The 21,220-nt window shown below is 46.7% G+C and overlaps 2 protein-coding genes across 8 annotated transcripts in view; both read left to right on the forward strand.

The window, feature by feature from the left end:
- PNPLA2 (patatin like domain 2, triacylglycerol lipase) overlaps positions 1 to 5,580 on the forward strand; it is a 51,911-nt gene extending 46,331 nt beyond the window's left edge. Inside the window, exon 9 of one of the 2 annotated variants that reach the window (XM_073347160.1) lies at positions 208 to 290. Coding sequence is in view for 1 of the 2 variants with exons in the window: in XM_073347159.1 (XP_073203260.1) it covers positions 208 to 472 (265 nt within the window). In the remaining variant the exon portion in view is untranslated. Of the gene's footprint in view, positions 1 to 207 lie in introns of both variants that reach the window. The other variant, XM_073347159.1, reaches the window with a different exon arrangement.
- A 4,916-nt stretch (positions 5,581 to 10,496) lies between these two features.
- The window catches only part of CRACR2B (calcium release activated channel regulator 2B), a 90,342-nt gene continuing 79,618 nt past the window's right edge, over positions 10,497 to 21,220 (forward strand). For 5 of the 6 annotated variants that reach the window (XR_012159316.1, XR_012159314.1, XR_012159315.1 and 2 more), the window contains exon 1: positions 10,639 to 10,847. Coding sequence is in view for 1 of the 6 variants with exons in the window: in XM_073347162.1 (XP_073203263.1) it covers positions 10,749 to 10,847 (99 nt within the window). In the remaining 5 variants the exon portion in view is untranslated. The other variant, XM_073347165.1, reaches the window with a different exon arrangement.

Raw genomic sequence — 21,220 nt, forward strand, 5'->3', positions numbered from 1 at the left:
ACAAGATAGACAAAGGGGGGAGCAGAAATGGATGGGTATAGAGGTGAAATGATTTGCTCAAAGTCACACAAGCAGGTTGGTGCCATAACTGGGAATAGAACCTACGTCACCCAACTCTCTGTGCAGTGCCCTGGCCACTGGACTGTGCTGTCTGAGTGTCCCTACCCTCATGTATTTAAGTTGTAACCCATGTTCATTGCCTTTCAGGCTGTACTACCATTTTGAGCTCCGAAGGACCCAGAGCCTGCCAATCCCCTTGGCCTCTACCTATAGTGAGGTGCTGCCCCAGTGGGTGCGAAGCAACCTCTCCCTGACAGACGTTAAGACAAAGTGGGAGGAATATCAGCGCCAGCTCATGCTAGGATTGTTCTGCATCAACGTGGACATGCAGGCCTCCATCTTCCCGTCGGATGGGCTGCAGATGAGACTCTCGCCAACAGACCATGTGCAAGAGAGCCTGCCACACTTCTGAGCCCCCAGCCGCAGCCAGGAGGAGGCAGGCTGCTGGGGTCAGACCTGCATCTCAGCAACTTTCCACCGTTGGTTCTTGGAAGCCTGTGATGGGAGCTTCCCCATGAACAAAGCAGTGGCATCCATTGTAGCTAATTGCTACTTGCCTGACTAGGGGAAGGGGGCACTGTGTTAAAGTGAACATGTTTGCTGATGATGACCACTTAGAGAAGTGTATCAGCACCCAGCATGGGGGAGGTGGCAATCCCCGACTGTGCTGTAACGGTTCCAATGGGCTCCTCCAGGAGACATACGTGGAGGGATGTAGCCTAGATCAGGATGTAGCTCATGCTCTGGAGCTTGTTTTAATTGTCTCTGGTTTTAGATCTACAAATTCATGGCTTTGCTTCTTTGATTTTTTTGTTTTAAACAATCCAGCACCCTGTGGCTCTTCACTGTTTGTGCTACCAGGAGGTAAAGCAGCCCATAGTACCAAAGCAGCTATTGTATGGGCCCAAACCCGCCTCTCAACTCTCCTTCGTTGGAGCCAAATTTTGACCTCTATCCTCACTCAAAGCCAGCTCTGACCCTGCTGCTGTTAATGTAGATTTCACTGGCATTGGGACTACAGAGTTACAGGAGAGAACTGGATACCCACAGATGGTGCTCTAAGCTTCCTTCATCTCTTCTTGGTCTCTCTTGCCTCTCTCCTTTAGGGATCTTTGTCTCCATTGGGCTCTGGAGGCCTGAGATCTGAAGTGATAAAACTGGCTGGGAATTTTTTTTGGTGGGGGGGGGAAACATGAGATGTTCATCTGAGATTTTTCAGGATTTAGGTGCCTGATTCCCATTCATTTTAATTGAACTAGCCTTAGGTGGCATTGCGAAATCTCAGCCTTCCTTCCCTGGATTGGCCCGATGGCTGCCGCTGGGGAAGGAATTTGAAGGGCTTGTAGGAAGGCCGAATGTGAAGACTGTACAGTGCATGTTGTGTCCCAGTGGCTTGTGGTGGAATGTCGCAGCAGGTGCCCAGGAGATGGTCATCTGGAGGGGGAATGGGTTCCAAGTCCCAGGGACCATGGAGCTGGAGAACCCTGAAACCCAATTCCCCGCTGGCGCAAAAGGACAGAATTCCGTCATAGCCAGTGATGTTGCACCTGCGTATGCTTGTGGTGATTTTGGACCTTAGTGAAGGAGCTGACGTTGGATGATGCAGATTGCCAGTCCCAGAGATGCTGCCGTGTCAACTCCCCAAGCGGGAGCTGTGTGCCCCCCATTCTGACCGAAGGTGGTACTGCCCCAAAGGTGACAGCATAGTGTGCGCAAGAAGAACAAGGAAGTCGGGGAGGTGAAGCAAGAAGTGCCAAATCCGTGTGCAGGCCACTGTATCTTTATTTTGTCACTTAAAAGATGAGTCATTGGGGTTATACCAGGGCTGAACTCTGCCCAGTGTTCGGAAGGTGCTGCCTTGAAATATGCATTGTCCCAAGGTAACCCAGTAGCATTCCATTGCACATATGCTTCTAGCAAAGCTGTTTCTTTGGCACATTCTCCGTGAGAGGATGGGTGTCTAGTCCCACCTGTTACTTGCCTCATTTCTCAGTGGGAGGGGAGAGATGGCCGCCAGTGGGGATTGTACGTACTGAAAAAGCCAAAATCCTAATACTGTGACTGTGTCTGTGACACAAAACCATCTTCAAGGTTCCTCTCCTTGCAATGCCTCTGGCTGTGTGGGGCTTCTTTCTACCTCTGCTAGCACAAACAAGCTGCAATAGGCCAAAGCAAAATGAATGTGTCCTTTTTTTTTGGAGGGGGGCAGGTTCAGCTATATACTGTATACATAGACTAGTGACTCATACAAGGTTTTCAAATGCCACTTTGTAAAGAAGAGGAGATGCACCCAGAAACCCTGGTGATTGGCACATGATCAATAATTAACAGCTTGGAGAGAGAGAGAGAATAGAAAGTCCAGCAGAGCATATGTGTCCTGGACCTGATGAGAAAAGGTGTCCCTCCTTCTGAAGGTGAGGTTGCATGCTTGCTAGCAGCCATGGCCTGGATGATACACTTGGTGTGGGTGGGAGTGTCTGCCTCCACCAAAAGGAGTATTGCTATAATGCCTATAATGACATGCACCATAGAGACCTTCTGGCAGAAAGCAGCCAGGAGCTCACCGAGTAACCACGGTGTTCATTTTGTGGTTGCCATCTGCAAGCAGGACTCTGAAGGTGGAGAGGCCCTGGTGGTGGTAGACCTGTCTGTGCCCACAAGACACTGGTCTGGAGACAAGCTTGTGTGATTTAGTGTCCCCTTGCCAATCTTCAAGTGACATTCCCTGCATAGTGCAAGCCCCTGCTCAGTTGATGAAACGGGCCTGATATTTGTCTCTGCAATAGTCCAGGCTAGCCAGTTTTCCCCCATTCTGTATTTGTGCATTTGGTTTTTCTTCCCTAAGCATAGCACCTTACATTTGTCTTTGTTGAATTTCATTTTGTTGTCCATAACCCAGTCCTCCAATTTATCAAAATCCCTGTGAATTTTAGCTTTATCCTCCAAAGCGTGGGCAATCCCCCCTTGTTTTATGTCCCATATCTTTGCATTAATCATTACGCTTTGTCTGCAATTGTTTAACCAATTATGTATCCACTGAACCGTAATTCCACTGCACCCACATTTCTCCGACTTCCCTATCAGAATGTCACGTGGGACTATTTCAGAAGCCTCGTTGAAATCCAGGTATATTATGTCCACCGCATCCCCCCTATCCACCAAACCAGTTACCCTGTCAAAGAAGGAAATCAAGCTGGTTTGGCACAATTTGTCCTTGGTATATCCATACTGCCTGCTACTGATCACCCCTGCATCCTCTAGGTATTTGCAAATTGAATGTTTTATACATTGCTCTAATAGCTTCCCATGTACTGAAGTCAGGTTGATTGGTCTACAGTTCCCTGGCTCCTCCTTTCCCCACTTTTTAAAGGTGGGCACCACCTTAGCCCTTCTCTAGTCTTCCAGGACCTCTCCTGTCATCCATGAGTTTGTAAATATTGCCACTGGCTCTGAGATTTCTTCAGCTAATTCCTTCAGTACCCTCAGGTGAATAGCATCATGCCCCACTGATTTGAATTAATTCAAATTGATCAGAAGATCTCTGACGTGTTCTTTACTTATCCCGATCTGTATCTCTTCCCCTTTATTGTCTATGGTAACTTGGCTAATCGTTCGGACACGTTTTTTGTGAGAAGACTGAAGCAAAGTAGGAGCAGCTCTGCCTACCTATCATCTTCTGATACCAGCTCACCTTCTCCAGTGAACAGTGGACCCACACCATCCCCCTGATCTTTCTTCTATGTCTGACATATTTGAAGACCCCCTTCTTGTTATGTCTAACATTCCTTGCCAGCTGTAACTCATTCTTTGGTGAGACAAACATTGATCAGCCCAAAATCTGAAGTGCCCAACACAAGAGGACACTTTGAAAACTTGGCTTGAGAGAAACCAACTTCAATGTGCATCACGCAATAGTTCAAAGCCCTTGAATGTGGTGCTGCTGGTCCTAGTCAGCGTGTGGCTTTAAGAAATGAGAGAGAACCCCTGTTACATTGAGCCAGTCGCCTGGGATCCAGTGCAGGATACTTCCCTTCAGCAGTTTGCTAGTGCTTTGTCTAATGTCCTGAGCCACGTAGCTTCCACCACTTTCACACCAAGGTTGCTTTCTGTAATGTCAAGCTTATTAATATAGCACCTTAGCCCACGTGCACAAGAAGCTAAATATACTTTATGTAAATACTGCTTGCTGCTTGTAATGAGGCACATAATGAACTTGTGTATATAACCAATGACTAAATTAAGTTGTACTGTATAGTTATTTTATGTTATGCACAACACTGCATATCTTCTGAACTCGCTCTGTAAACTATGATGAGTGTACCCTATGCCAGGTGTGTGTCGTGTCTGCCTCAATCCTAATATTATTGCAAGTGGCTCTTAAAGGGGACAGGATGCCAAACACTTCTCTGATATTCAGTGGTCCTGGGGATCACTCCCTTCTGGAAGATCATAGGGGGCCAGAGAAACGTAACTCTCTCCAGTCATCTAGGTTATCCCTCTGCCAATGCAGCAGGGCTGTTACCAGACTACAATAGTCTTCCTGCTTCTGTCTGGTTTTCGATGGTTTTCTTCAGTGATGAGACTTCCGCCAGTTACCATGGCAGAAAGGGCAAGTGTGGACGAGGGGTGTGTGGACAAGATTCCTGCTGTCCGCCTTGTGTAGTCCATCTCTGGTCAATGCTATGCTGAGCTTTGCAAGCGTCCCATGAGGTCACCATTCAGAGCGCATATATATGTTTTTCTCAGATGAGAGCTGGCATTTGATTTAGGAGGAGATAAGGAAACAATGGACTAGCTTGGTCAGTCAGATGCATCTGCCAGTTCAGCATTGCGTTGAACTCCACAGTGTGCCTTCTTTACACCGTGTTCCCACCCTTTCCCTTCCTTGTTGCACTCCCCATCACACTCCCTACCTCCCCTTTCCACTCTCCCTGTGGAATCTGCCTTTCTGAATGCGGCTGCAGTTAGTTGTTTCTCAACATGCTTCATGTCGGGGAGGGAAACGAGAGAAATCTATCTGCCACCACCACCACCCCATGCCGGTGCAGGGCTCCACTACAGTAAATCTCTAATGCATTAGCGCCCTTGCCCTGAACTGATGCACTCAGGCCTGCCTACAAAGGGCAAGGAACCACAGATGCCAAGTACAGGTCTAGAAATAAAACTTGTTTTCTGTTTGTGTGTTTCACTTGCAGTGTATAGGTGAGAACTCTGTGGGCCAGCTCCTCCTTAGAGCTCTCCTGCTGATGTGGTGGGCCTGTGCAGAGCATATAGAGCAAATGTAGAGTACTGCGGGAATTTACTGAAGTCAGAGCAGTGATTAGATCAGTGACAACATAAGCAATTGATTTATTTACACGGCAATGTCATTAAGTAGCACTCAGTCACTTGAACGTTCAGCATTAAAATTTTGATGCCTTTTTTCCCCCTCCTGTTCTTGTTTTCTAATATTTTGCTGAAGAAAGTGTAACTATTTATTTTGGCAAAAATATACCTCTAATAAAAACTTTCTAAAAATTCTCAGCTGGTGTGGTGGCTTGCTTTCTTCATTTTACTACTAAAAGTTTATGAAAGATTTTAAATGCACTCCAAGATGTACATTGGAAACTTTGGGCTGCACCCAGTTCATCAAGTTCTAGGCAGCCTAAGGGGAGCTACTCCTCTTGAGTGCATTGGAGGTCGTGTGGCCCAGTGGATAGTGCACATGACTGGGATTCAGGAGACCCGATTGTGATGTTCCCCTCTGGTGTTATTCAGACGGGTGATCTGCTATGCCTCTCCAATCCTTGACTCTGGGAGCCAGCCTTACGCTGCTCTGCTGTGAGAACCCCCCCTCCTGGGCTGTTCATGAACGGCCTCTGGCATGTAAGCTGCTCCCTGCTACCTGCAAGCGAATGACACTAGCCAATATCTCTGGTCCCAGACACAGCTCTAGGAACCTCCGTCTTGCAGTGTCCAGTTATGCCCTCTGGATGCTGCAAGCTTATATAAGTTCATCAGTTTAACAAAGAAATTGATATGTACCAGGTTTGTTATCCCAAGGGGAGCCTCTGACACCCCAAACGCACTGCTTCAGGTAGAATAAACATTTATTAACTATAAAAGTAGATTTAAAGTGACTATAAGTCAAGTGTAACAAGTCAGATTTGGTCAAATGAAATAAAAGCAAAACACATTCTAAGCTGATCTTAACACTTTCAATGTCCTTACAAACTTAGATGCTTCTCACCACAGGCTGGCTGGTTACTTTTCCGTCAGGCTGTCCCTGAACTGAACATGGCAGTGTAGGGTGTTCCCCCGAGGTACAGAGCGTCACACTGGTTTCTATTCCCAGCTCTAATTAACTCTCTGAGTGGTGGGGAGCAAGTTGCTAAGAATAAGTGGGGGCATGGGAACCTGGGGCAGCCTCCCCCCAGAACTGCTGCTGCTTTGTGTTATTTTTGGATTGGCAAAATGGTTCTTTGGGGTACAGCTCAAAAGCATGTGAGAGATCGTGAGGTCCCTTGGCTCCTGCTGCAGAGAGAGAGCACAGATGCAGGTCCTGTTCAGTCTCAGCAATCTGCTAACTGGTGCCAATCACCAGGCTCTTCAAAGGGTTAAAAAAAAGTTAATGAAAGCTGAGAGTCTCCTTTACATTTCAGTTTCCCCTGCTTACAAACAAGGGAGAAGAGGGAGGTTTCAGAGGGGACAGAGAACAGCGCTGCTCCTTCCACTGAATGGTAGACACGAGGAGTGAAATCTTGGCTTCACTGAAGTCAATGAGAGTTTTGCCATTGACTTCAATGGGGCCAGGATTTCACCCCAGGGTTTAAAAAGTGATATCAATTCTTGTGATATTTGGAGTTTTGACTTTTTAAAGCTCCAGCTCCTGGAGTCATGTGATTATATTAGATTCTGACCTTTCTTTTACAGGCTCTAGCACTCTGGTGGTGGAGAAAAGTTTGAAAATGTGATCTGAGTGCATCTGAAAGGCTCCAAGTTAAAAAAAAAAAAGGCAAAAAAGAACCCCAAAACTTGTCTGAGTTAAAATAATGAGATTTTAAAAATCTCATCATTTGTGGTGGCCTGACTCCTAGTTTTCAAACACTTGAGTTTGCCAATACTGACAATAGTAAAATAATTTTGTGCACTTCATGTGTTACAGAGGGATGTGCAGGTTCAACACACAGCAGGCAGTGGAAATTGGAGCCATATTTTAGAGTCTGTAGTGCAGGACTGACAGATCAAACAACCTTTTGCTTTTAATGACAGTGCTGGATTCTTCAGAATAACCAAATATCCAAGTCCTGGGCATGCCATGCTCAGAATTTATAGTCATTCGATAAGGTCTTGGTGACACCTGAGATGCCTTTTATTCTTGGATGCAGGTTGTGAGCGGAGTCAGGGGGGCTATGAGAACTGCCGGGTAGCTGAGCACAGACTATGCTTTGCCTGGGTACTGTTTCATCCTCAGGTTGCTGTTGCTTTTATTCCTGATATTTCTCCTGCTGGCCATTCCCACATTCTTCTGACAGAGGAAAAAGGAGGTAAAACAGAGGGATGTGTCTGAATACTTCAGGTAATTTTCAGGACAAGTGAGGTGGGAGGGATCCTTACAACATTTTGGGCCCAATTCTTATCCTAGGTTAAGGTATGAGGAGATGCATCATCACAAGCTATTTAGGGGCAGATTGTAATGCTCTTAGTTATCTTGGACTGTACCTTACACCATCCAGACCACACCACACTATCCATTATCTGCAGCCAAGCTCTACGATACAACCACATTTGCTCCAACCCCTCAGACAGAGACAAACACCTACAAGATCTCTATCAAGCGTTCTTACAACTACAATACCCACCTGCGGAAGTGAAGAAACAGACTGACAGAGCCAGAAGAGTACCCAGAAGTCACCTACTACAGGACAGGCCCAACAAAGAAAATAACAGAACGCCACTAGCCGTCACCTTCAGCCCCCAGCTAAAACCTCTCCAATGCATCATCAAGGATCTACAAGCTATCCTGAAGGACGACCCATCACTCTCACAGATCTTGGGAGATAGGCCAGTCCTTGCTTACAGACAGCCCCCCAACCTGAAGCAAATACTCACCAGCAACCACACACCACACAACAGAACCACTAACCCAGGAACCTATCCTTGCAACAAGGCCCGTTGCCAACTGTGTCCACATATCTATTCAGAGGACACCATCATAGGGCCTAATCACATCAGCCACACTATCAGAGGCTTGTTCACCTGCACATCTACCAATGTGATATATGCCATCATGTGTCAGCAATGCCCCTCTGCCATGTACATTGGTCAAACTGGACAGTCTCTACGTAAAAGAATAAATGGACACAAATCAGATGTCAAGAATGATAACATTCATAAACCAGACGGAGAACACTTCAATCTCTCTGGTCATTCAATTTCTGACCTAAAAGTGGCAATTCTTCAACAAAAAAACTTCAAAAACAGACTCCAACGAGAGACTGCTGAATTGGAATTAATTTGCAAACTGGATACAATTAACTTAGGCTTGAATAGAGACTGGGAGTGGATGGGTCATTACAGAAAGTAAAACTATTTCCCCATGTTTATTCCCCCCCCCTCAACCCGCCACTGTTCCTCAGACGTTCTTGTCAACTGCTGGAAATGGCCCACCTTGATTATCACTACAAAAAGTTCTCTCCCCCCCACCCCCGCTCTGCTGCTGGTAATAGCTCACCTTAAGTGATCACTCTGGTTACAGTGTGTATGGTAACACCCATTGTTTCATGTTCTCTATGTATATAAATCTCCGCACTGTATTTTCCACTGAATGCATCCGGTGAAGTGAGCTGTAGCTCACAAGAGCTTATGCTCAAATACATTGGTTAGTCTCTAAGGTGCCATAAGTCCTCCTTTTCTTCTTGCGAATACAGACTAACAGGGCTGCTACTCTGAAACCAATAATAGCACTGAGCTCTTTTCAGCTATAGATCTCAGATTCCTTTACAAAGGAGGTCAGTATCCATATCCCCATTACACAGATGGGGAAATTGAGGTATGAGGGGAGGGGTGTACTTGCCCAGGAGGCCAGTGACAGAGCCCAGAATAGAAACCACCTCTCCTGAGTCCTAGTCTAGAGCTCCATCCCCTAGGTCTAGGTCACTCTGTCTCCAACCAGTGGCTCTACTTGTGGAGGAATGTACTATTTAGCATAAGTAAAAGCATCACAATCTGACTCTTAGCAAAGGGAAATATAATTCTCACTAAAGAGGACAGATAGTGCATGACATGTACAGGTATAATATGACAGAGCATGCTAACCTTTCATCAACAACCCATATTCTCTAAGGGTCTAATTTGGCCCTATAGAATCCGCTCGGAGCTGAATCAGAGTCATCAAAATCAATTCCAGAACTATTTTTTCATATATACAAATGAAGGCTCCGATCCGGTAAGATGTTTAACTCCTACCTTCCCTACATCCCACAATTATTTGTACTATGCACCCCTTTTCCATGCCAATAGATCAAGAGAGCTTTACACTGGAGAAGGAGTTTAACCTCAACTTGAAAATAGGTATTTATCGAAGTATACTCCACCCCGCACATTGCCAAGCGCTTGGAAAATGTAGATAGGACACAAAGCCTCCCTTCTCTTGGGATGCTTTCGACAGGCTAATCTCTCTTTTAGAAAACCTCTCCTGCTTTCCCCCCTAAAATGCCGCCTCCCTCCCTCTCCCCCCTCTCTCTCGAAGGGACATTATTAATCGGAAGCCTTGTTAATTAAACAGGCATCAGCGTGAGTTTTAGGCTTGCGACTGACCCATGGCAGGACTGAGGTTGGATGTCCTTAATACAGAGTGGGGATGAATACAACCTGGCCAGGCTAATTTGTATATATTCAAATTCTCCAAGTGTCCCATTGACCGGCGGCTCTTTCTAGCTTCACAGCCCTGTTCACTGCCCCCCCCCTCACCCCGTCTTCCCTGTAGTTTGCGGTGGGGGGGACAGATTGAACGGGAGGGTTTATTCATTTCAACCCGTTGGCATCTGGCCCTGGGCTTCCTTCCCCCTCGCGTGTGAGCCCTTCAGGCTGATTCCCTTTCGCTCCTCCCCGCCGTCCCTGAAGCGGCTGCTGGCTCGCCTTTGAGTGTCTCAGCCTGGGGACAGCTAGATTCAACCCCCAGCCCCGCGGATCGTTTGTGCCCCCCCCCCCCAGCTTTCTCTGCCTGTTCCCCATGGATTTCCCCTCGGGGCGCTCTCCCTGCGCAGGGGGTGGAAAAAGCAATAACTCCACGTGGGCTTGGCAAACGCCTTCAGCCTCCCCCCGGCTGCTCTAGCCCCGCGGGGGGGGCATCCCCAGAGCCAGCCCCAGGGCAGCCCCCCCGCGGCGGAGGCTGCCCTGGGGCTGGCAGGCTCGGGGCGCTGCGCCTGCAAAGCAGCAGCCAGCGGGTTAAGGCGCCTGGCGTGTGCGGGGCTTTGCCAGGGCTCCTGGCCCCGCTGGGCTCCTGGCATTTCCGGGTTCAGACGCCTCCAGCTGTAAGCGCCGGCGGCTCCCGCTCCGGCTCCCCGGCCCGGAGCCCAGGCGCCAGGTAAGCGGAGAGCAGCCGGCGGCTTCTCCCTTTCCCCTGCGCGCCGTGCCCGGCTCCAGCGGCGCTCCCGGGCGGGCGGGGGTCTCTGGAGGGATCATTTCCCAGGTCGGATGCTTTCCCAATGAGCTCCGTCTGCAGACTCCCAGGCGAGCCCCCCCTCCAGGCCAGTCTCCTCTCTGCCCTTCCTGTGGCTTCGCTTCTGAATCCCCAAGTCTGGCCGGTAAAGTTGGGTTCAGTCAACATGGGGTGGGGCTGGATCTTGTTAGCCCAAGAAGCAGGAGGGGGGGGCATTTCCCTGAAAGCTCTGCCCTGGGGTGCTCGCCCTGGAGCCAGTGCTATTCAGTCTGGCTCTGCCCCTGTGGCAGGGAACTAGGGTGACCAGACAGCACATGTGAAAAATCGGGACAGGGGGTGGGGGGTAATAGGAGCCTATATAAGAAAAAGACCCCCAAATCGGGACTGTCCCGATAAAATCGGGACATCTGGTCACCCTACAGGGAACTGGGGCGGGGGTGTATGTGTCAGATTTCCCAGCTCCTACCATTTCCAGGGCCCTCATTTCAGAATTCTATTGATCCGTGCCCCCCCCTTCTCCTCCCCCCTCACGCTGTCTCCCCCCTTCCTCCCCTGGTTTCCTCTTGCCCTGTGTGATTTCCATCAGGGGGCTGAGTAATGAGCCGGTGACACATGCTTGTAAAACTCTCATTCCATCAGGCCCCCTCCCCAACTTGTGTCCATAATTTTTGGCTCCTTGTTTTCCATTTGGCCCTGGCAACATAGGTGCTGGAAGTCGGGGTGCGGGGGGTGCTTCAGCACTCCCTGATTTGAAGTGGTTTCCATTATATACAGGGTTACAGTTTGGTTCAATGGCTCTCAACACCCCCACTATAAAAACTGTTCCAGAGCCCTTGCCTGGCAGGTTGGTAGATGATAATTATTGCCAGGGAAACACTGGTCTGTGTTGTGAAAGGTTAAGGGGGTAGTTAATTACACTCTGGGAGTGACCAAGGAATACCTCCAGTTGGCTATAGATACAATAGGCCTAATCTACTCTATTTTGGGGCTGTATATTCTGCTGCCCATATCTGGAGTTTCTAAGCATTAATGGGGAGCGTCCCCCTGAATTACCCAGCTCAGTGTTTCTTCTCAGACTGAGAACTCATTCAGAGCTTTTGCTGCTTTAGCCTTTGTATATACTCCCTTTCCCTCCACACACCTATCAGAGCTGCTGCTCTGCTGAGTGTTTAGATTGGATCACTAATGTTTGATTGAAATTGTTAGAGTGGCTTCTTGGTGTAGGAGAGTGTTGTATACAGAACATTGTCTGGAACATTCATTGTGACTGTATGTTTGCTTGGTGTTTTGACTTAAGCCTTTAGCTCAGGTCCTGCAGCAATAACCATGGAGAGCAACAAGAGAGGATATTTTTGAGCTTTTCATTCTCCCTGAGCTGGAGAACTATAAAAGTTCAGCACATCTGTTTCTAAAAGCCTTTTATGAAAAGATTAGTGATTGGAGCTCCTGGGTTTTTAGAAGGGTACATTTATATCCCTTTTCACAGCTCCTTCCTTCTCATCCTGTACATTGCCAGTAGGACACAGAGGTGATTATGACAGTATAAAGATGGAGGTACTGACTGGTCATAAGCCATTGAAAGTGAATATTCTGAAGGCAGCTGCCAACAGAGTCCAGGGAGAGAAATGCGGGGATTAGGACAAAATCGTTGGTTCAGCTCAGTTCCAGAGCTTCACTTTCATGCAGACTAGTCAATGGAGCACCCCGTTCACTTGAACACTCACCTGGCTTTATTGGATCACCTTGCCTAGATTAAGTAGGTCTGACTGTCTCTTAAAAAAAATTTTTTTATGCTTCACTCTGCGTTTATCTGAAAGCTTGTAATGTGGGGTATGTAGATTAGTGGGGAAAGTTGGCCTAATACTGCACTGGGATGATCCCCCTGAGCTGGGAATGTTCTTGCTCATTCTGAATTAAATATGCCTCTCTTCCTAGTCACTGCAGGGCTCTTCTCACCCTGTCTGTCTAACTTATTAGTCTCTTTCTTGTAAAAGATGGCAACCTGGTTTAAGTTTGCTGCCTTAAGCCCTCTTCCCTCCCAGACACTGCCTTATAATGGTAGGGTGATTAAATATGGTTCTAACCCTATAGGATGGAGCAAACTGTAAGGCTAACTGTAAGGCTTTTGCACTTGTATATAGTGCTGTGGAGTGCATGGCACGCTCACGAAAGCTTATGCTCAAATAAATTGATTAGTCTCTAAGGTGCCACAAGTCCTCCTTTTCTTTTTACAGACAACAAAGATGTGGGCACTGACCAGAGCAGTTTACAGTGTAGGGCCTTGATGCTGCAAGTCATTGTGTGCAGGCAAGTTCCCACTGACTTCAATGGGGGGCTCTTCCCTCCTTCTTTTTCCAATATCTACATGCAAATCGGGTGATCATCCACCTCCTCCCTTGCCAGTGTCTGGATGCAGATGACATTCAGTGTGCAGAAGAGGGTGATGTTTGGGTGGGGTGTAGGGGACCTCTATAGAATAATGACTTGCTCAGCTATAATGGAAAAGGAGTACTAGTGGCACCTTAGAGACTAACCAATTTATTTGAGCATAAGCTTTCGTGAGCTACATCCGATGAAGTGAGCTACATCCTTTTCTTTTTGCAAATACAGACTAACACGGCTGCTACTCTGAAACCTATCAGCTAAAATGGTTCTCTGCTAGCTGAACTTTCTAAGTCAGAGCCAGTAAAGCATGATGTTTTACAATGGAAAGTCCTGTCTTTGAACCCTGGTGCCTTCCTCTCAGCTACACATGAGTATGGATGACTGCAGTGACTGTGTATGTAACCTCAGATCCTTCCTGTGGGGCTTCCTGAAAGCAGCAGGGGAAAGAGACCAATGACTGCAAGCTTCAGATACATATAAATGTCAGTGTATCTTGGCCAGGAATATCCTGCAGAGACATCATAATCTGGGAGTGTCTCTCTCAGCTATCCAAGATTTTCTGGTGGAGATGTCCGGGAGATTGCTGTTGTGAGCTGATGAATGTGTCCTTTACAAACAGCACATGCATAAAGAGAATATCTAAACACCTAGAACCTCTTACTAAACTGGTTTACCCTGAATTCTGGGTGTAATTCAAACCATCCTGTCCCTTTTTTAATACAGATTTTTATTGGGCTCATACTACTAAGTAAACATATACTTTAAAGAATATGCATTCTGTGCTGCTAAAAGGGTGCTGGCTGGACAGCCCAGGAGACTGGAACATAGGAATTGCCACAGCGGATCAGACCAGTCCTCCATCTAAGCCTGTACGCTGCCTCTGACACCAGCTGCTTCAGAGAAGGGTGAAAGGAACCCTGCAGTAGGCAAATGTGAGGTAATCTCTCCCCCCTAAAGGTTTTAGCCTAATCTTTAGACAGATTTAAGACCTCAAGCATGAAGATTTAGATCCCTTTCAACATTTGAATGGATGAAGTTCTGTACTGATTCATAGGATAGGTGATTGTCTGTTCATAGTCTTCAGCCTTGGTATGTGGAAATCCCCTCAATGGGTGAGAGATCTGTTTACTCCCAGAGCCTCTCCATCTTTGTTGCCAGTATCAATAGAGAGACCAGCCAATCAGCTGATTTTTTAAGCCCTAACAATTTATACTGTGTGGCATAGGCGCCGACTTCCCCTCTTTCCAGTGGATGCTTGACCCTGCTCTTACCCACCCCCCCGGCCCTGCCCCCACTCCACCCCTTCTATGAGACCCTGCCTCTTCCCACCCCTGCCCTGGCACCATTCCAAACCTTCCCCAAAGTCCCTGCCCCAACTCCACCCCCTCCCTGCCCCTATTCCAACTCCTTCCCCAAATCCCCGCCCCGGTCTCGCCTCTTCCCTGCCTCCTCCCCTGAGCGTGCCACATTCCCACTCTTCCCCCTCCCTCCTGGAGCATGCAAACGCTGCCAAACAGCTGTTTGGAGGCAGCTGGGCAGGAAGCCCTGGAAGGTAGGCAGTGGAGCAGGGATGCATCGCGCTCAGGGAGGAGGAAGGGTGGCGGGGGGTGAGGGGAGCTTGGCTGCTGGTGGGTGAAGAGCACCCGCTAATTTTTCCCCGTGGGTGCTCCAGCCCCAGAGCACCCATGGAGTCAGCACCTATGCTGTCTGCCACTAGTGAGCAGGAAAATTTTCTCATGCAACTGAAAAGCCCTTGCCATCAATTTCTGCAGAATATAAACTATTTTAAAAAAAATAACCTTCTACTATTTACTATTGCAAAGATCAGTTTCCAAATGAGAACTAGATATACCATCTTCCTTAGTCTGCAGACAGAAGACAGTTCCCTGTTTCTCTACTATTGCTCATGGCTTTGCCAAGAAGCAGCAGAGGGGGGAAAAAAGGGATCCGATCAGTTGACAGTGAAACAAATCATACCAGTACCAAATTCATTACCCACGTAACATTTTTCATGCTGAAAAGACTTTACAGATATCAGTCATTGCAACAGCTTTGACATGTAGGAGGATAGAGTTACTTTTCCCAGTATAATGGCAAAAATCTCATACATGGGATTCACTCATTAAACCTGTTCTGGTCTGATGATGGGACTGCCCTAGGGGCTGAATCCCATTTAATCTACTTGAAGGTGCTTAGCTTGGCTTTAGAGAGACTGGACAAGGTTCTCAAGTGGTATAAATGTGCACAGCTCCATTGACTTCAGGTGAGCTGTGTCATCTTACACCAGGCGTGGATCTCTGTGTAGAGACTAAGGTGCACATTTTGTTTCACTAAATATTTGAATCTTGAGCCATTGGTTTTGCGGCAACATTAAAAAAAGGGCAGCTCTATGAATATAGGCCAGCTTCTCTTTCCTTTGATTGTCACTGTGCTTACTGTGAGGTCTGGTGAAGCATGGAGGAGTGAAATGGAGATGATGCTACCTGGAGATGTTCTGATCACTTCTATTGGTGCTGGTAAAGCAAAAGTCCTCTTTTCCTCATCCTGCATCCCAAAGCCTTAAGTCCATGATTGTTGCCAAGAGCTATTTCCCTTCCTGTGGAACATGTCCTAAGGAACATGCTATACCAGTGGTTCTCAAACTTTTGTACTGGTGACCCCTTTCACATAGCAAGCCTCTGAGTGCGACCCCCCCCTTATAAATTAAAAACACTTTTTAATATGTTTAACACCATTATAAATGCTGGAGGCAAAGCATGATTTGGGGTGGAGGCTGACAACTTGCAACCCCCCCATGTAATACCTCGCGACCCCCTGAGGGGTCTGGACCCCCAGTTTGAGAACCCCTGTGCTATACTCAGTGTGCCTCACCTTGACTCTGCTTCTGTACAGGAAGTCCTGAGGTGGCTTCAGTGATTTATTCCCTCTCTGCTTGTCCCATGTTCTAGGGCAGGGGTAGTCAATAGGCAGACCAAATCTGGAATGCCAGATGCTTTGGAACGGACTGCAAAATCTTTGTATTTACTTATTATCCATATTGTTATTTTTAAACTTTTTTACCCTCTCATTCTCTCACAATGCGACCTCTAATATGTTATTCTGTGAAATAATGATTGACTGGTTCTCCTTAATTCCTTATTTGCTTAATTTTTGCCATCATCAGTTTCTGCCAATAAAAAACTGAGCATATATACTTTCTCAGTTTCAGATGTAATTTATTACATCTTTCTTGGAGGTTATTTTTAGGTTATACGGTGGTTTGCTTTTATGTTTCATTTAATGCACTAAAAATATAAGCAATGGGGTACATTACCAATGCACAGCGTTGTATGTGTTTGTTGAACAGGGACACTTCTGGTGTGAAAAAAGTTTCTCTGGAGACTGGACCTTGACTATACCTTGACCAAGAAATTTGGACCTTGAGAAAAATAATTGACTGCTGGTGTTCTAGGGCACATTGCATGTTGGCAGCTCAAAACATTCAAAAAATCATGAGTCAAGCACCAAAAATCACGAGAATTTTCAAAATAAGCTGGGGGGTTCATTTGCTGTGTTTTGTGGTTTCTGAGCCTTTCCCCTGCTCTCAGATCATGTGTTCAAGCTTTCCGCTGCAACCAGGAGGGCTAGAGACATTTTTTTTTCATTTTTAAAATGAAACCCGAGAGTCTTGTTTAATCACATGACTCCAGAGCTGGACTTTCAGAAAACCAGCACGTATTGCAAGACTTGTGACAAACTCATGCGAGCAGACAACACTGCACGTCTCAGGGCTGGCGTCTGTTGTGGGTCGTGTGGAGATTCTGGTGCTGTGAACTTTGAGTCAGAGCCAGAGCTCTGTTGAATTCTCCTGGCCCTAACCCAGGTTGAGAGAATGAGTCCTGCACCCCCCAGATGCTGGTAGGTAGTTAGGCTTTCCCAGCAGGTATTCTCCCTTTGCCACCTGTGGCAGGGCTTCGTGACTCATGTCTAGAGTGTTGGCACGGACTCCAAGAATGTTTTATTTGACTCATTGGTTTGTTCGAGGAGGAGGATGTTTATTGCCAGCGTGCGAAATTTTAGCATGATGTTCTGAGCCGATAGGCAAGGAGGAAATTCAAGTGTTAGATTATTTCTGCGTGGGAGGATGTTAGTAGCATCCATACCCTGTTCTCGAAGGGTATGTCTACTTACAGAGTAGCCAGGGTCCTGGATGGGATTGTACTCGGGTGGCTATCTGTCCTGCCAGCTGTGCTGTCTGTATGAGTATGCATGCAGGCGTGATTTTTTTTTTATGCCTATAGCAATATCTAGTGATATACACATTCTAAGGGTGTGTCTATACTGCAGTCATGAGGAACGATTGCAGCTTGAGCCAACATACCCAAGGTAGCCTTAATATAGCTTGCTCAGCCCCTGGAACAGCAAAGCCGCAGCAGCGAGGGCTGTACAGGCCCGGCCAGATCTCTGAGGAATTACTCATGGGGCGAGCAGAGTTCACGGTGGTGGGGAGAAAGACACCCCTGTCTATGAGAAGTAGCTGGGGGAGTCTTGAATCCTCTGACATACACTCAAAAGGTCCCAGAGCGTGGCCAGATGGAGACCAATAAGCTTACGCTAGGTCTGGGGATGTCATGGCAACGTAGCATGGCGTAACTGGCACCTGCCTGTGTTAAGGAGGCACTTACTTGAAAGGATCAGTGAACATATGAATATGCTGAGAGTTTTTGTGCTTTTCTCAAATTATTATCCTTCTGTGTGTATATGATATCAGGTGAGTAACTCCTGTGGTAGGGAAGGTGTTGCTGTATACAGGAGGAGGAAGTTTCTGTTTCTATCTAAGGTACTTATGTGGCCACATCACTGTAGTATCTGAGCATATCACAGTTGTTGTTGTATTTATCTTCACAAAACCCCAGTAAGGTAGGGCAATGCTACCATCTCCATTTTATAGCTGGGGACCTGAGCCACAGAGAGGCTAAGTGACTTGCCCGAGGTCACATAAGAAGTCTGTGGCAGAGCAGGGAATTGAACCAAGTCTCCCGAGGGCTGAGGTAGCACCCTCACCATTGGACCATCCTTTCACGTTTCTTGGAGAGTTGTTCTGATTAACAGATATTGGTTACTATATGATCTGGTTCATGATGACCATCTACATTTCTGTCTGACAGTCTAAATGGACACCAAGCAGTCTGGATCAAAGTGCAAGAATCTTAATTATTTGTCTTCCTGGTCTGTGTTTTTGTAGGGGGAACCTTCTGATGTAACTCTCAATGTCTCAGTACTAGCATATTGGGACTTATTGATCTAATATGCTAACGTCAAAGAAGGGGTCTTAGTTATAAATAAAACAAAAGCAAATTGGCATCTTGCTAAGGAACAACGGAAAAGAAAAAATAAATCGACTATGGGCTTTTCCTCAGAGGTTAGGATGAAGCTGGACAAAATCTTATTAGGCAAGAGATTCTATTTATCTCTCTGGTTTCTTGGGGTTTTTTTTGCTGGCTCCCAGAAGGCTGGAGAGTTGCATACATTTTCTGCATGGTTCTGCATCCTGTATTGTATCATGTGAATAAATGCTGTGTTCATTAAGCTGTAAATGACTGGGCGTAACATGATGCCACTATTGGGATGAAAATCTTTCCTTGGAGTGATTGGGCTGCCTTCATAAAAGAATGTAAACCCAACTTGGTTGTTTTTTTCTGTACATGTGCATCTACTCTTGCCTGGTCCTAATCTAAAGGCAGGGAGTATGCTGACTGCTCAAAGTGTTCTGAAGAAATCCAGCTGCACAACCATTGCAAATACAGCTGAGACACAGAGGCAAAAAAGTAAGAGGACATCTGTGAGTATTTCTCAGCTGCACAGCATCGCCTCTTTGGCCGATGTGGTGAGAGTGCCCCCTCCTGGCTGCTTGTGTGAGACTGGGGAGGTTGGTGACGGTTCATACCAAAGCACTGGGGACGTACTGGGGGAAAGGATGGAGGGTGTATGCAGATTTTCCTTTTCCACCATAGCAGATTCTGGTGTTGCCAGTTTTGGCTGGATATATTCCCAGAGGTTTAATCAAATGACATAATCTTTAATTAAAGATTAATCTTTAATTCCTGGAGACTCCAGGACAATCCTGGAGGATGGGCAACCCTAGCAGATTTCCAATGAAGAGCATTAGCTTGGGAATCTTTTACAGCCAGACTGAATCCAGCTCCCCTCCTAGGTACAATCTTGCAAATAATCAGGTTGAGACTGGCTTACTCTAGATGAGGCAAAATGTATTTAATCCTTCTCAGCTCTGGCAGTCATGGCTACATTCTGGCTTGGATTTGTGGGCCCTCCTGGACTAGCTGGGACCTGAGAGGTAGGTGTGAATGTGATGGACCCCCTCTTGGGAACTCACAGGGGACCGTGGCAGGTGGTAGCTTTGTATCTGCGAGGCAGATGTGCGGCGGGGGGACCCTCCAATAGGTGATACCACTAGTGAGAGGGCTGCGACTGCTTTCTCTTTCTCAGGGAACGGGGATTAAAATTCAGTTTTTAAATGGTCCCAAGATCATCAGGCCTTGGGAGCATTTAATTACTTTAATTAATAATGGCTTCCTAGAGAATATCTGCAGGGGGAGGGGTTGGCTATCACCTGACAAGGGCCGTGTAACCTTACCCAATGGCTTTTCACCTGTGATAGATGTAAGAAAATCCTGCTACAAATGCCTGAGTCTGGCTTCCCATCTCCTAGACACAATGGCAGCTTTCAGGTCCAACAGCAACCTGTTTCTCTCCAGTTTTTCCCTTCTTACCTAAAGAGAATTCCCCAGTATCTCTAATCTACCTCTAAACTGGTACTCAAAAGTCTAGCAGGACCAGAGTGAGATAATCAAATGGTAAGATACAGCCCCATTCTGCCCCTTCCACTTGTGGGTTAGTAGCCATAAGCTCCAGTATGGATGGATAATAGGTTTCAGTTCTTTGCTGTGTCATTGGAAATATTTGGCTCATCCTGTTGCTTTCCATGCAAATCTGGCTTCTGATTTAAGCTGCCATGTCAAGTGATCCATTTGCATTTCTCCCCCGCCCCCCCCCCACCCCAGTGAGATGTGTACCAGAGTTGCATAGAATTTAAAGGTAAGACCTCAGCAGCTGTGTGAGTGGGACAAGGCCTGGACTGATGACAGAGAGGTGCTCAAGGTCCCTCATACCTGATCCTGGTCTCTTTAGCTTGTTTGTGCTGGTGAAGTAAATTGTTCATGTCAGCCCAGCTTTGCGATACTCTGTTAGCTTCTTGAACTTCTCCTTTGCAGGAATGGACCATTCAGTGGTGTAGGTCCTACATAATCAGTTGATCAGTCTAGGAATTTATGGTCCTCTTTCCCATAGTTCCCCAGTGCCTCATGATTATTAATGGATGTTATCTTCACAATACCCCTGTGAGGTAGGGATGGATTGTTCCCATTGTAAAGATGAGGAGCTGAGGCATAGAGAGAGAGAGATTAAATGACTTGTCCAACGTCACATGAGAAGTGAACTGAAATCTCCCAGGGTAGCGTCTGAGCCACAAGGCAATCAAGTGTAAAAAACACCCACCCACACCCACACCCAGCCCTTTCTCTGAGTTTGGGAGGGCGAGAAGAGGAAAGGAAGAAGAGAGAAATTGCATTGAACAAACTCTAACAGAATACTAAAGGCAGTGATAGAACTACAGAAAATCCCCTGAGAGATATTAATGAGATCGAGTTGAACACTGTATGTTTTAATCCACACTTTAAAAAAAGACGTAGCTTACTGCAGAATTGCTGTCCAGACATTCCTTAACATTTTTAATCCCCTTTATTTTTCATTTTTCTCTGGTACTGGCTGCCACTGGTTCTGTTGAGGGGGCATAGCGAGAAAGGGTGATCTTGGTGTGTATCTGTCACATCAATGATTCTCTCTTAGATTTGTGCCAAAACTTTTTAGGTGCCCAACTGGAGATGCCTGAAAAAGCCCTGATTTTTTCAGAGGATGGGCGCTCTGCCCTTTCTGAAAATAAGGTCCTTTTAAGTCGAGTTGAGCAACCAAAACTTGGAGGCACCCAATCACTAGTCCCTCTGAAAAATCCTTGCTGTTGCCCTGATTTAGGACAGCACTAATGGAGCCCATACGGTTTAATCAATAGTATGAATT

Source organism: Lepidochelys kempii, chromosome 6 (assembly GCF_965140265.1).
Source record: "Lepidochelys kempii isolate rLepKem1 chromosome 6, rLepKem1.hap2, whole genome shotgun sequence".
NCBI lineage: Eukaryota > Metazoa > Chordata > Testudines > Cheloniidae > Lepidochelys > Lepidochelys kempii.